This window comes from Dysidea avara, chromosome 1 (assembly GCF_963678975.1).
Source record: "Dysidea avara chromosome 1, odDysAvar1.4, whole genome shotgun sequence".
NCBI lineage: Eukaryota > Metazoa > Porifera > Demospongiae > Dictyoceratida > Dysideidae > Dysidea > Dysidea avara.
The window spans coordinates 30643827-30657213 of record NC_089272.1 but is presented as its reverse complement, the minus strand read 5'-3'; the positions used below and the strand labels follow the sequence as shown (position 1 = coordinate 30657213).

The 13387-nt window shown below is 36.7% G+C and overlaps 1 protein-coding gene across 3 annotated transcripts in view; it reads left to right on the top strand.

Moving 5' to 3' along the window:
- LOC136261367 (adhesion G protein-coupled receptor L4-like) overlaps nt 1-13387 on the top strand; it is a 134002-nt gene that overhangs the window by 64049 nt on the left and 56566 nt on the right. For 2 of the 3 annotated variants that reach the window (XM_066055373.1, XM_066055365.1), the window contains exons 5-11: nt 516-631; nt 677-768; nt 1052-1149; nt 7166-7279; nt 9790-9880; nt 9941-9976; nt 10028-10063. In XM_066055373.1, coding sequence (XP_065911445.1) covers nt 516-631; nt 677-768; nt 1052-1149; nt 7166-7279; nt 9790-9880; nt 9941-9976; nt 10028-10063 — 583 coding nt within the window. Of the gene's footprint in view, nt 1-515; nt 632-676; nt 769-1051; nt 1150-7165; nt 7280-9789; nt 9881-9940; nt 9977-10027; nt 10064-13387 lie in introns of those variants that run through there. The other variant, XM_066055380.1, reaches the window with a different exon arrangement.

Here is a 13387-nt window from a genome sequence, read left to right as displayed (position 1 = left end):
TAACATATACGTACATTTCTTGCCAGTTACTTATCAAATTAACATGCATTTCGTGGATACAGACATTTCTGATATAACGGACAGTACTATGTATCAGACCGCATGGATACGAAAGGTTTCACCGTAATGGGTAAATCTTTGATGATAGGAAGTATGTGCAGAAGTGAAAATACATGCAGGCACTGATGAAAAAAAAATTAAATACACTGTAGTTGTCTGATGAGCAATTCATGTAAAATTTGAATGTGCCCATATTTTACTTAGACCATTGTTGCTGCACTACCGCCATTAACCTAAGGTTTGGTGATTGATGGTAAGTCATTTCAGTGTTGCTTCATGAGCAAGTCTGCTTTCTAACATGGATTCGGTGACTGCTCTACTAAAGGCTTGTGAAAATTCCACTGTGATCCCTACTATGAGCCCACTACCATGGTTCATGCCCTCCTGAAATATCTGATTACATGAATGTTCGAAAGAAATAATTGACATTTTATTTCATATTATAATGCATGTAGGTGGTTAGTAACCTTGGTGACTTTAACTATGAAGTAGTGGACAACTACACAATCACACTATCAAACACACCACTGAGGAGTACTGTGTCTGTAGCAGTCATTGTTTCTGCAACAAGGTGACTAATTAATTTGTAGAATAAATATTACATACTTTTACATAGATCAAATGATGAGTCAACCGAATCAAGTGGTGGCTTCATTATTTCTATTTTGCTTTCTATAGGAACACACAGAATGATTTTCTCACCAACATGTAAGTATACTCTATACTGTACAACAGGAAATATTGACAAAGGAAAATTTGACAAATTCACAATTAATCAGCGTTGATGAATTAAAATTTGAAGAAATCACAGATCTAAATACTGACTTTTGAGATGCTTATTGATGTTTGCTGAATTACAATTTGACGACTGTAACTGATTCGCCAAATTCGTCAAAGTTTCCTTTCGTCAAAATTTCCTGTCATGTGGTAGATAAGCTTAAATTATGCACAACAATGTAGGTACATTGCTAATCTCTTTATTTGTTTATAGCATGGTGTTACTGTGGTCATTCTGTTTCACTAACTGGAATTCATGTGTGCATTGGTCCTGGTGTACCACCATGTGTTATGACTAGTAATGGTTATGAGGTATGATTGATGATCTGTGTTGTATTAGATCATTAGCTACAGAGCACTGTATAGTGGAAACCATACAGCTCCAACTCCATTGTTATCTTGGGTTCTCATTACTCTGACCAGTTCAATGCATTTGAGGTGCATGCTCTTCTATTTATACCTACACAAGAGCTCGGATTTAGTACCCCACTTGTTGGCTGTGTTATTTAACCATTTTAATTTTTTGTAGTTGTCCTGCATGTGCCATTCTTTGTTGTGGGAGTAGTCAGCAAGGGCAGTCCATCAAATCCTGGAAATAAAAGGAAAATACAGCCCCATACCACTACATTTCAGTAGTATGAATTTAACTGACATCCATTATAACAATTAAAACCTTAATTTTCATCCCCCATTTCATTAAAACAATCACAATACTTTAATAGAGCAATCAATTTAATCAATACACTCAGTAGTGTGTCGTGTGCCACACCATGCGTACAGTATGTACAGTATAGAAAGAAAATGTGGTTTTCACATGCATACTTTAGCTCCATGATCCCCACTGTTATGACCAGATTTGTGTAAGGGGTCTTCCACACACATCCAATTTACCAACTTTGATGATTTATAACTTCAGTATGTAAAATTTCTACTGACTTGAAATTTGGTCAGTAGTGAGCACCAGCATAGCTGCATAAATGAGGAAAATTTCAGGACTACCGCATTGCCTCGAATTATGGCCCGGGCATTTATTTCTTTAAAGCATCTATCACTCGTCCAAAAGTAGCACTAAATCTGAGGTTAATCGCTATTAAAGGTTTCTGTTGACACAACAAAGGTTTCAGTTGATATTAAGTTATGTCTATTAAAGCTATGAATACTAAAAACTAGTATTCGTGGTGGTTACGTTGTTATCAACCCCGGCAACTAAACGAGACCATGCGTTTATATGAGACCGGCCATAGTTCGAGGCAATGCGGAGTATACATTTCTTAAACACAAAGTTATGCTCATATAGAATTGGGTGTGTGTGAAAGACCCTTTTTCACAAATCTGGTCACATTTTAGCTGTCTACTAGGTAGGGTAGGCCAGGTAATGTAGTACGTATAGTGTAACCCTATGCCACCACATTTCAACAGTATGAATTTAACCAACATTCATTGTAGCTATCAAATCTTCAGTAACATTTTACTTTTCACCTCCCATTAATAATCACAATACTCTAATAGAGCAATCAATTTGATCAAGACACATGGCAGTGTGTTGTGCACCTGGTAATTTACATGGTTATGCAAGGATGAAAAGAAATAAAATTTTCACTGCATAACGCTATGGTTTCTTCTTTAAAGCACTTTTTAGCTGACTGCTAGGTAAAGGAGGCCAAACAACAAATGTGACTGGATCTGTGAAAACAGGTCTTTTCGCCCAAGACAAGAGGTTTGATTTTTTCACACAAACACAAAGCTTTATGAATGCGATATCAAATTTCACTGTCACAGTCAACCAGAGTAAAGTGGTCTGCTTTTGCTGGCTGCTTTTTTCAAGCACAGTGGCAAGCCGTACGAGTGGTCTGGGGTCTTGATGGAGCCCTGGCCAATCAGGAGATGGCTGTGTGTGGCTGTACAGCTCCGTGGTATTGGACAATGACCTATGCTGTAAATTTCCTTTCATTTTAGCCAGTTCTGAGCCCTGAATGGCCCATAACTTGGCCTAATTTATCCCAACACATTCCTTTTCAATTTCTGGACACCATCTTTCCCGCCTTCCAGGCCCCCCAACCTCCCACCCTTTTTGGAGCTCGTCTGATACAGTCAACCTCGGTTTAAAAACTATCTAAAATTGTGGGAAACTTAGCTGTTGACACTTCTGCAGTGGATGATCTGGAAGGTAAGAAATTGTTGTAAAACGTGTGAAAAGTTGGTATGCGTAGCTACCACCATTGGCCAGCTACAACACTCTGAATATTTAAAACCGGCGTTTCTCAATTCTTTTAAATGGGCGATAAGACCGGTTTTCCTACACAAATTTGATTAAATTTGCACCAGCTATTTGTGAGATGTGGGTATTCAAAATTTTCTCTTTTTTTCTTCGCTCTTATTCTTCTTAAGCCTTAAGGGGTCTACAGGGGCTTAGACTTCTTTTTGCACATTTTGTAAAAATTGTAAAAAGTTAATGCAAATGTGTAACTTGATTAGTCTCACACGGCCAGACTCGGCACTTATAAGTAGTTATGATCCTCAACCAATAAACACCAGAGTGGAAATGATCTGGTCATGTGAGACTGCTGCTTGAACTTTAGCACAAATAAAGAGCATATAAGCAGTTTACATTACAAAGTTTGCTATGAATATGATGAATATACATGGTGCTAAGGATGTTCATTCACGTAAAAAAAGGTCAAACTTTTGTTACAGCTACAGGGTAAACTGTGTATGTAAAATAAAGTACAGGAAGGGTTGTATGTTGGTGTAATAAGTACAGTAAGCAACAAAAAACTGTAATAACTATTTACAAGCAACAAGAGCCAGAAAACTACTTACAAGCAACTTAATATACATCTAAATTATAATTATAAAAGTAAAGTACTGTACTTCAGCTACATGCAACAATGCTACCTATATAACCACACTGTTTAACTTACAAGTCATCCTCAGAATAACTTGAAAAGTAGTGTGTACATAGTGTAGGCTGATCATCATAGCAGTGCCCTAAGCAATGGAGTTACAGCTACAAACTATATAGCAAAACCAAACAAGTGTAAATTACTGGGTTGAGATACTCCAATAGAGCAGTTACTGTTGGGTAAAAAATGCACAAAAAGTGTTAAACTTTTTGAAAGGGTGGAATCTCCGTCACCCCATGCACACTTAACACCCACATTCTTAGCCACAAAGCTTGAGCCACTGCTATCTTGGCTGTTCACTTCATTAATTTCTACTTTGTAAATTAAAATTCTAGTTTTAATCTACTTATCAATAAATGTTTATAGTTTCATATATCTGTACCAATGAAAATTCTAACACTAGAGCATTCTATGTGTGAAGTCCATGTGCTCTGTTAGAGTATAGTATTATAATTCTGTTAACAGATATAAGATGTGCAATACAGTATATTTGTAATTCTGTCTTCAATAGTCATCATTGTGTGGGTAAACCCAAAGTCAGCCATAGGCTGGTTTAGAGCTTTATAAAGTACAAAAAAGTGTAATCCACACAATAAAGAAAAACAAAACAGACAAGCTGTGAAAAAAGGTGCAGCCTTTAAAAACTTGGTGAAAAAGTTGTGAAATCAATGGTGGTGACCAAGAAATGAGTGCAATGATGTTAATGAAAATAAATTTTAAAATAGACATCATTAAACATTATTTGCATTTAATTTAACATCATTGCAGTCATTTCTTGGCCACCATCTTTGATGCCACAACTTTTTCACTCAGGCTTTCAAAGACCACATAGCTTATAATTATTCAGTTTAAAACATTGAATTTATTTTGATTACTAGCTAAAAGATAAACTAAAATCCAATATCAAAGCTTCTAAGATCTTCATATTTTCTGGGGGAATGTCCCTATACATCATATCTTTAATAGACTCTTTCTAAAAAGACATCATTGCTTAGCAACACCTTTCCGACATTTTGATTGGGGCCACTATCAATAATTACAATTGCACTACACAGAAATATGGTGGTGAAAAAAGCACAAGCAGAGTAGTACTAGGCATTCCAGCCTGATTTTTAATGGACATTTATAAGCTCAATAGATAGAGTATTGATTTCCGATCTCAGAAATATATAGTTTGTTGGGTTGGAATTAGTTACTTTGGCATGCACAGTGCTTAAAAACTGAAAAAAAATATATTTTTTCTCCGGGGCTCTCCATGCATTTTAAAAGGAAAAATGGCACAAGTGCCATCTAGCAACCTGGACTGTCTTGAAACTGCAGTTGCTTCTAGCTGCAAGTTTGTACATGTAATGAGAGTAACTTCAGGTCTTATCAGATCTCAGTGATCTTCATATGCTTTGTGGTGAGCAAATAGTGTTTCACTTACTGCACACTTCTCAACACAATGGTGCATACCCATAGGAAAGAGGCTACTGTATGTCAAGCTTAAGTGAGTAAAAATATCAAATTAACAACTTGTAAAGGTAAACAAATAAAGTGGAGGTGTCACAATGATGCAACAATATCTAAGCGGAGTTGTGGTTTCAATTATGGCATTGTTATGCTGACTTTGAAGTTGTTTATACTTTTGAGCTGATGACACAGCCATCAGGAAATTGCTGTGGAGCTGAAAATTGCTAACCTGAGCAAAGTCTTTAAAGTAAATACCAGTGACAACCTTCCACCCGACAGTACATTTATTAAAGTTTTATAGTATTCTACATACATTACAAGGCTTGAGAAGATTACAAAGTAACATAAAACTTACTAATATGTAACACACTCTATAAAACTAAGATTTTCATGATGATCAGCGTGTGGGCAAACCCCATAGTAATTTTCATCCTCATTTCAGCTTGGATGACGGAGTAATCTTACAAGTTAAACACGAGTTGTTATTTTGTGCCATAGTTATTTTGTACCGTAGTTATTTTGTGTCATTGTTATTGGAGAATATACGAAGAATTTTTTTGTTTAAAATCTCGGATACTGGAATGCTTAGTCCAATGGCGGATCCAGGATGGGGCATTTGGGGCAAATGCCCCCCCCCCCCCCCCTCTCCTTGTGGAAGAGCCAGCCATACTTGTGATTAAAATACTATCAGGCCAAGATCAGTTTAGCTATACACCTTATGAAAATAATCATGTACATTTTACTAGCACTTATTACAATTCCACCTGAAACCGAAGCAAACCAATATCAAACTAACTGTTAAATTGTTACCCAGCACCTTCGTGCGTACTAAGCGCCTCTAAAATTAATTATCGTGTTGCTGTTGTTTAAGACGTTTGGAGCCTTTTAACAGCTTTTAAGATTTCACAACCATCTTCAAAGGCCAAAATGACAAAAGTCATCAGTGAGACACTACTAAGAGGTGATTATTTGCTGTTTCAAAAATGCAGCAACTAGCAAGAGAATCTGGATCTCCCCAACCACCAACAACTTAGCCTGTTTGTGCCCCTCCCCTTGCTGGCTCCTGGATCCGCCCCTGTAGTCCATAGAAATCTTTAAGGCTGCAAATTAGTATTCTGGTTAGAGGCAGGTGGTTATCAAGGCTGAACAAGGTTCAAAACATCGACAACACTAATTTTCTTGTCTGCTTGAACAAGAAGCTGTTAAAGAGGTCAGCCGCTGTTACAGTCACTATTCTTAATACAGTACTAATGATCACCCAGACTAAAATGCTATATATTATAGACTAATAGCTTCTTGTATGGACAGGCAAGGAAAGTAGTGTTGTCGATGTTTCGCACCTTGTTCAGCCCTGATAACCACCTGCCTCTAACCAGAACACTAATTTGCAACGTTGAAGACTTCCATGGCCTGTCCTTCAACAATACTACTCTGCTTGAGCTGTTTTCACCACCGTATTTCTATGTAGTACAATCATAATTATTGACAGTGGCCCCAATCAAAATGTCGGAAAGGTGGTGCTAAGCAATGACATATTTTTGGAAAGAGTCTATTCTATAGCTATGTGTAATGCATTCTATAATTATTACAATAAATTTTCAGAAACCGTTTTTAAGCATCCTACTTTTTTGGGTCAGTTTTTATATAAAATGTCCCATGTCTGTCTACAAGGCTATTTAGAAAAATGGAAAATACCTAGAGAGAGCTGGGTAATTACAACTATAGTAACATACCAGTGACAGTATGCATATGAATGCAAACTATATTTCACATTGCATAAAATACCTGTACTAGTACCACTCAGTACTATTTCTACATGCTTTATGTATTGTAAAGTGCTTGTATTAACATCATTAAAAGATTGCTAGTCTTTTAATGTATGGATGGTACAATATATCATTCCTTTATAATCACTAATTCACAATACAGTACGTATTATATATATACAGTATACACATGTAATGTTTTTCTAGTGCAAATCTCCCATATATGCTGGCAATGGCATAATGTGTGGGCTAGATTCTGATGGTGATGGATATCCTGATAATGAACTTCCTTGTGCATATTTTGATGAACGTTGTGAAGAGGTGTGAAATATTGCAAATACAGGTGTTACCATGTTGGGTTGGAATGTATCGAAAATACTGCAACATGATATATTGCAGAAAAATATCACCATTTTACAGTATTTCATATACTGTTAATTCAACGTTGAAAGTATTTATCATTAAAAATTTCAATGCAACATTTTGGTAAACAATGAAATTTTATATGGCAAATTAAAAATGCATTGTAGCTACATTTATATGAGTAGAAGTAAAATTCTGTCAAAGGCCATACATGTTTGAAAGGGATAATTTTATAGCCATCTACATCTGCACCTGCTAGCTACCTCACAATACTAGCAGCTCTGCTGAATTGATCAGTGTAAAATGATACTTTACTATATTGTATAATATTGTATAAATTATCTTGTAAGCATGAGGCTATTGTGCTCATAAAATTAAGCATTATGCTTTTGAGCAGAGCTAAAAAATCATTTATAATTATGCCTTTAAAAATTGCCCATTTCCCAAAATTATGCAACCATCTTTGGCAAATATTTTCAGCTTATTGCTATATCAAACCATTTGGCTACATTTCTGTGTCAGCTTCAAATAGTCTTCTATTCTTTTAGCTGGTTCCTACACTGTATTTAATCATTCTATGTGAATGCCTAGAGTACAGAGTTCCCTCGATTCCTTGGTGCTAAAAATGTGTTCAGATAGTTCAGATAATCAGGGCCGCCCACAGGGGGGGGCAACTGGGGCATTTTGCCCTGGGCCCCAGCCTGAAAGGGGCCCCAGGAGGCCCCATGAAGGGCCCCCTGAATACCTGTTTAAAAGATCGATATACTCTAATAGAGCAGTCAGATCTAAATACTCTAATAGAGCAGTCATAGTATTCTTCAGAGGAGCAGTATAGCAAGCTTATAGATAAGGAGGTATGGTTGGTGATGGGTAGTTATTGTCATTGCCAGCAGTTTGTGACTTTTTTTTTTTTTTTTTTGGTCTTCACCTTACAACTTGGGTCAAGGGCCCCACTTTAACTCTTTGCCCTGGGCCCCTTAATTTCTCTGGGCGGCCCTGCAGATAATCAAAGCCCATTCATTTATATACAGTTCAATTATTACTCCAATTTAATGCACAACTTAGACAAAACACTCTAATAGAACAGTCATTTCTACCATTCAGTTAACCAAGTAGTAGAGTGGCTAAGCAACAAATTTTGATGAAATTGATCACTTCGTGATAAAAACATCAAATTTTCTATGAAAGTTGAGTAAGGTACACTAAATCATTAGAGATATGGTGCCACGTCAAAAATCATCGCCATAGGAAATGTTTAGAAACTTTTAAACTAGGTTATAAGCCCATTTATAGCTTGTTGGGAAACCATACAAGTGTATGAAAATCCTCGTTTTGGTATGAATGCATTTCAGATTTACAGAAAATCTTTCAAGATGTGGTGAAATAAGGTGTTTTAAAACACTTCCAATGGTGCTTGTAAAAAGTGTAGGCACAATCCAATATTTGCACATCTGTGGCTTCATATACCTTGACCCTCTTAACATTGCAAGCTAATGACCTGGATGGACACCTCCCTTGACCAGCTTTTGCCATCCCTTACTTGTCTGTGCAGATGTAAAGTTTCTACCGTTGAGCACTTTTATGACTTACCTAGTACATTTTCTATTGGCTTCATTTGTCAGGTTCTTTAAACGTGATATGATTGGTAATTTTAATGACACTGTATCTAATATGAAACCATATAAACCAAGCAAATATATTACCAAGTTTGGCACTTTTATAAAAAAGTGAACATTTTTTTGCTTAGCAGCTCTGCTAAAGTATTCAGATAATCAAAAGTTGGATAATCAAGGGAGCATAGTAGTATAATTGTGTGACTGTTCTGTTACAATTTCTGACTGCTCTATTAGAATATATCAATCTTTGTCAATGAATTGTGTGAATTGCTAATTTCTTACTATTGAAGGTTTAGAATTGCTTTAAAATGCCAGCACATACGGATTATTTCCAAAATTACGCCTGCATAGTTACTGACTGATCCCTAATATCTCAGCGAGCCCACTGCCCAAGCTAGCGATAAAAGAAAATCATCGTTTTAATTTTCTGATCCCAATATTTTCCAACAACAAAAGTTTTTTGATAGCTAAATTTTCCACATCTATGATAGTTGATATGTAGTTCAACTTTTGATGAAAGTATATGAATGCTTTAGTAGGATGATTGTCATAGAGGGGTGGACAGCTCCAATAGGGTATCTCCAACTTATTGTTCCTAATCTCCTACCCCATTACTCAATTCCATCACATGATTTAATCCATTACAGCCTTACTAATATTCAAGGGCTGCAGAAGCAGCCATTCTAAATACTGTACACTATTAATGATCAATATCGTGTTACTATTACTTCATAAAAATTCAGACGATATGATTATTGTTTCATTTCTACGTATATCACAGTTTCACAAGTACCACCCATCCTTAATCACAAGCTTTTAATCATGTATTGCATTGTGTGCCACATGTTCTAGGATGTGTGCCCTGATGTTTACTCTGCTGAGTCAAATGATTGCACAGCTTGTGACCCTAGTTGTGATCCAGATGATGGTGCTCCGCCAATTGGTGAGAGAACATAATTATACCTACGTATAACTATGACTCATTGTGACACTTCTCTTCCAGAACCTGTTGTTGCTGGTTCTGGCAGTGGTGATCTTGGTGAGTAAACATATACCTATAACAATAACTCATTTGATACTTGCCTTCTAGAACCTATTTATGGTGGTTCTGGTAGTGGAAATCCTGGTGAGTAAACATATACCTGACTCATGATTTCAAAATTCTGTATACGTGACCCACTGAGCAAAACCCTCATAATTTTGTTTTTAAGATAGCTAAATGCCACTGAAATACATTGGGAAAAAACACGTGCTGCAAAAATAATTTTACAATGTTATTACATAGCTCACCTTCTTGTTAACAGACTCCAAAGTCCATTGCCATTGAAACCAGTGTTACTCACAGTGGGCATTGCAACCCCACAATACAGAAGCATTTGTGTAGATGCAAAGATTGATGTGGCCAGTATGATTAAGCTTCAAAATGTACAGTCCATTCCAGTTAGCAACAAACGTATGCCACTAGTAGAGATCTTGAGTGAAAAGATCTAGAGGTGTTCCGATTTGGAAAAATTGGGTGTACCAATAACCAATTATTATTTTTAGCCAATAATCAATACCGATCCTAATATTAAATATACAATTCTTTACATGGCATTAGTGTGAGAGAAAGTAATCATCAATGCACACCAATAATAATCATGATAGTACAGTACACACCCTGCACATTGTAGATGTATACAATGAAATGTTGTTCAAAAATGTTCTCATACATACACACACACATCAAATTGTGTGCTTGTAAACATATGAGCCTCCAACCTTTGATCAATAGTAGTTTAGTGCAGGATGCATCCTGCTTCTTTGGTCACTGTACTACAGACAAGTGCCAGAAAAAACTCTCTTGGAATTTACACTAGTAGGCAGTGTAGACAGGTATTTTTTAGCAAGCCTGGCAAGCACTTGGTATTGGTGTTGATGATTTTCCCACCACTGATATGGACTTCTCTTAAAATCAGTTATATAGGGATAGCAAGGTACTGTAGCGTTCCACTTCAGTTTCTCTACTCATCTAGGTTGCATCATTTGGTGCGCCATCTATTAGAATTTCATTAAAGCTAACCCACACACTCCCACTTGCAACTGGTCTGTTGTCTGTGGCAGCTCGTTTTGAAGCTGGCTCTTTGATTTGGCACTACATCATTGCATTGTAGAGTAACAACATCTTGAAAGAATGTGGAAGTGCTGATAAATTTATCTTTGACTTGTAGATCCAATAGGGCAAGAAAATCAGTATTCAATATCTGCGAATCTTCTTGAAGTGATGCTAGCATAGCTCTCTTCATTCCATGCAAATCAATGTCATCATCAGTTTGTACCAGTGTCTTGCTTATGCTTGAACAAGTGGGATTATTAAACAAATTGGGATAGAGTCTTCTGAAATGTTTTCGGTGATTTCTAGATAAAATGGTGATGACCTTGTCAGCAATCTCAAGGTTAGATGTACTTAACACTGGTATAAAACCTTCTGTGGCATAGGCTTTTCTGCTCTACCACTGATTTTAACATTTCAAGTGATGAATTCCATGCTCAGTATGTAGTTACTTTGTCTTGCTTCAAACTTATGGATTGGCAGACCCAGACTATCTTGCATTTCTTTCAATTTATCAGTTGACTTTTGAAATGTTCCACAATGCTTTGGCACAGTCACTGACTCCTCGCTGACACAGTACTCCATCGTAGACAACTAGCTAGTTGAAGAATATGCGCAAAACACCTAAAGCTAACTACATCAGCATCTTTCATTGCACGCTCCATGTTAGAAGCACTTTCCAGTAAGACAAGATGAACGTTTTCCTTATTGATTTTCCAATGTGACAGCATTATCATCAAGCTTTTCAGCTATAAGTGCACCAGTATGCAAGCCTTCCAAAGTTGCCATTTGCAGCACAGCTGATTCCCACACAAAATTACCTTGTACCCAGTGTGCAGTTAAACTAAGCAATGATTGTCCAGCTGAAGTTGTGCTCCAAGCATCAGTAGTAAAACTGTAAGCCATTACACCAGGTGAGTGAACCTTTTTCATGAATTCTGCTTTCATCTATATACTCATGTATCTTGGGTATTATATTCTCTGAAAAGTACTTTCTACTAGGCATGACAGACCATGGATCAAGTTCCTTCACAAAACAATTGAAACCATATCCTCCATTATTGTGAGTGACTGACAGTTGAGTTTCAAGACACACGGTAGTGTGTCGTGTGGCCCAAGCCAGCACGCAACACTATGCTTTTTTTTCAATGCTAATGCGTAAGGTGTTTGTGCTTTTTATCATAATAAGAAATCAGTTATAATGGGCTATAGCTAGCAGATTACTAGCCTATTCAGCTTTAGCAGTTGCAGTATACCGTATAGAGGGAAACTTTGGTGGGGGTAAACTTTGGCGAATAGCAAGCTAAATCGCATTTGTCGAAATAAACTTTGGCGAATTCAAGCTCAATCCATAGCTATAAAGATGCTAATCTCAGGTGCTATGAGCAATTGGCGGGTTAAACTTTGGCGAATTTGTAGCGAATCGCCAAATTCGCCAAAGTTTCCCCCCGCCAAAGTTTCCCTCTATACGGTATACTACTGGAGGGTTTGTTTGGGCTCTGACATGTATTTACTGTAGGTAATTTGTTTATGCAGAGCTTGGTGGTATCTTAGTATTATAATAATACCACGGTATTCCAATAAAACAATACTTGTTTCATCTAAATTTCGGTGAAACGATTATTTCGATATCAATATTACCACGGTTTTCACCAATGATAAGTATTTGTGCTACCATATAAGATTATTATGTTGTACCACAAACATGTGATGCTCCTGGAGAAAAGTGCCTGGTACTTGCAAGTCCAAAATTATTGCAAAAGATAGAGATATTATTGTAATAGAACAGTCAACCACTCTAATATAACAGTCACCTATGAATATCACAATAAATAGTTGCAATTGGAGCTCTAGTCCACTTGTATGATTAGTAACTTTGACTTGTATATGTGTACGACTTTGTAGCATTAGCTTTACAAGCATTGCTTCTAGTGGATTATGTAACTTGTAGATTACAATTGGGTATCAGTTAACTATTAGTAAAATAGAACTAAACAATATTGGGTATCAGCTTAGCCTAAAAAGTGGGAATCAGGTCAACTCTATGTACAATCTAAGAAAGATGTAAGGTACAATGGAGCTATGCATGCATAAAAACTGCCTGTTAATATTAAGTGTGCTGGCTTTCTTGGCTATAATATGATGCGATATACTGTACCAATAGCCATTTCATACCTATAGTGTGATCTAGTGGTGAGTAAAGGTACCTGGAGAAAAACACGTTGATGCTGAGATACTTCTAAAATCCAGACTCCCATGCAGTTAATCCCTGCTATAAGTAATTAATAGAGATTTAAAATGTAAATGTTGTATGGCTGTATGCAGTAGGTTCTTGAAAGGCTAATTAGGGAGTCTTAA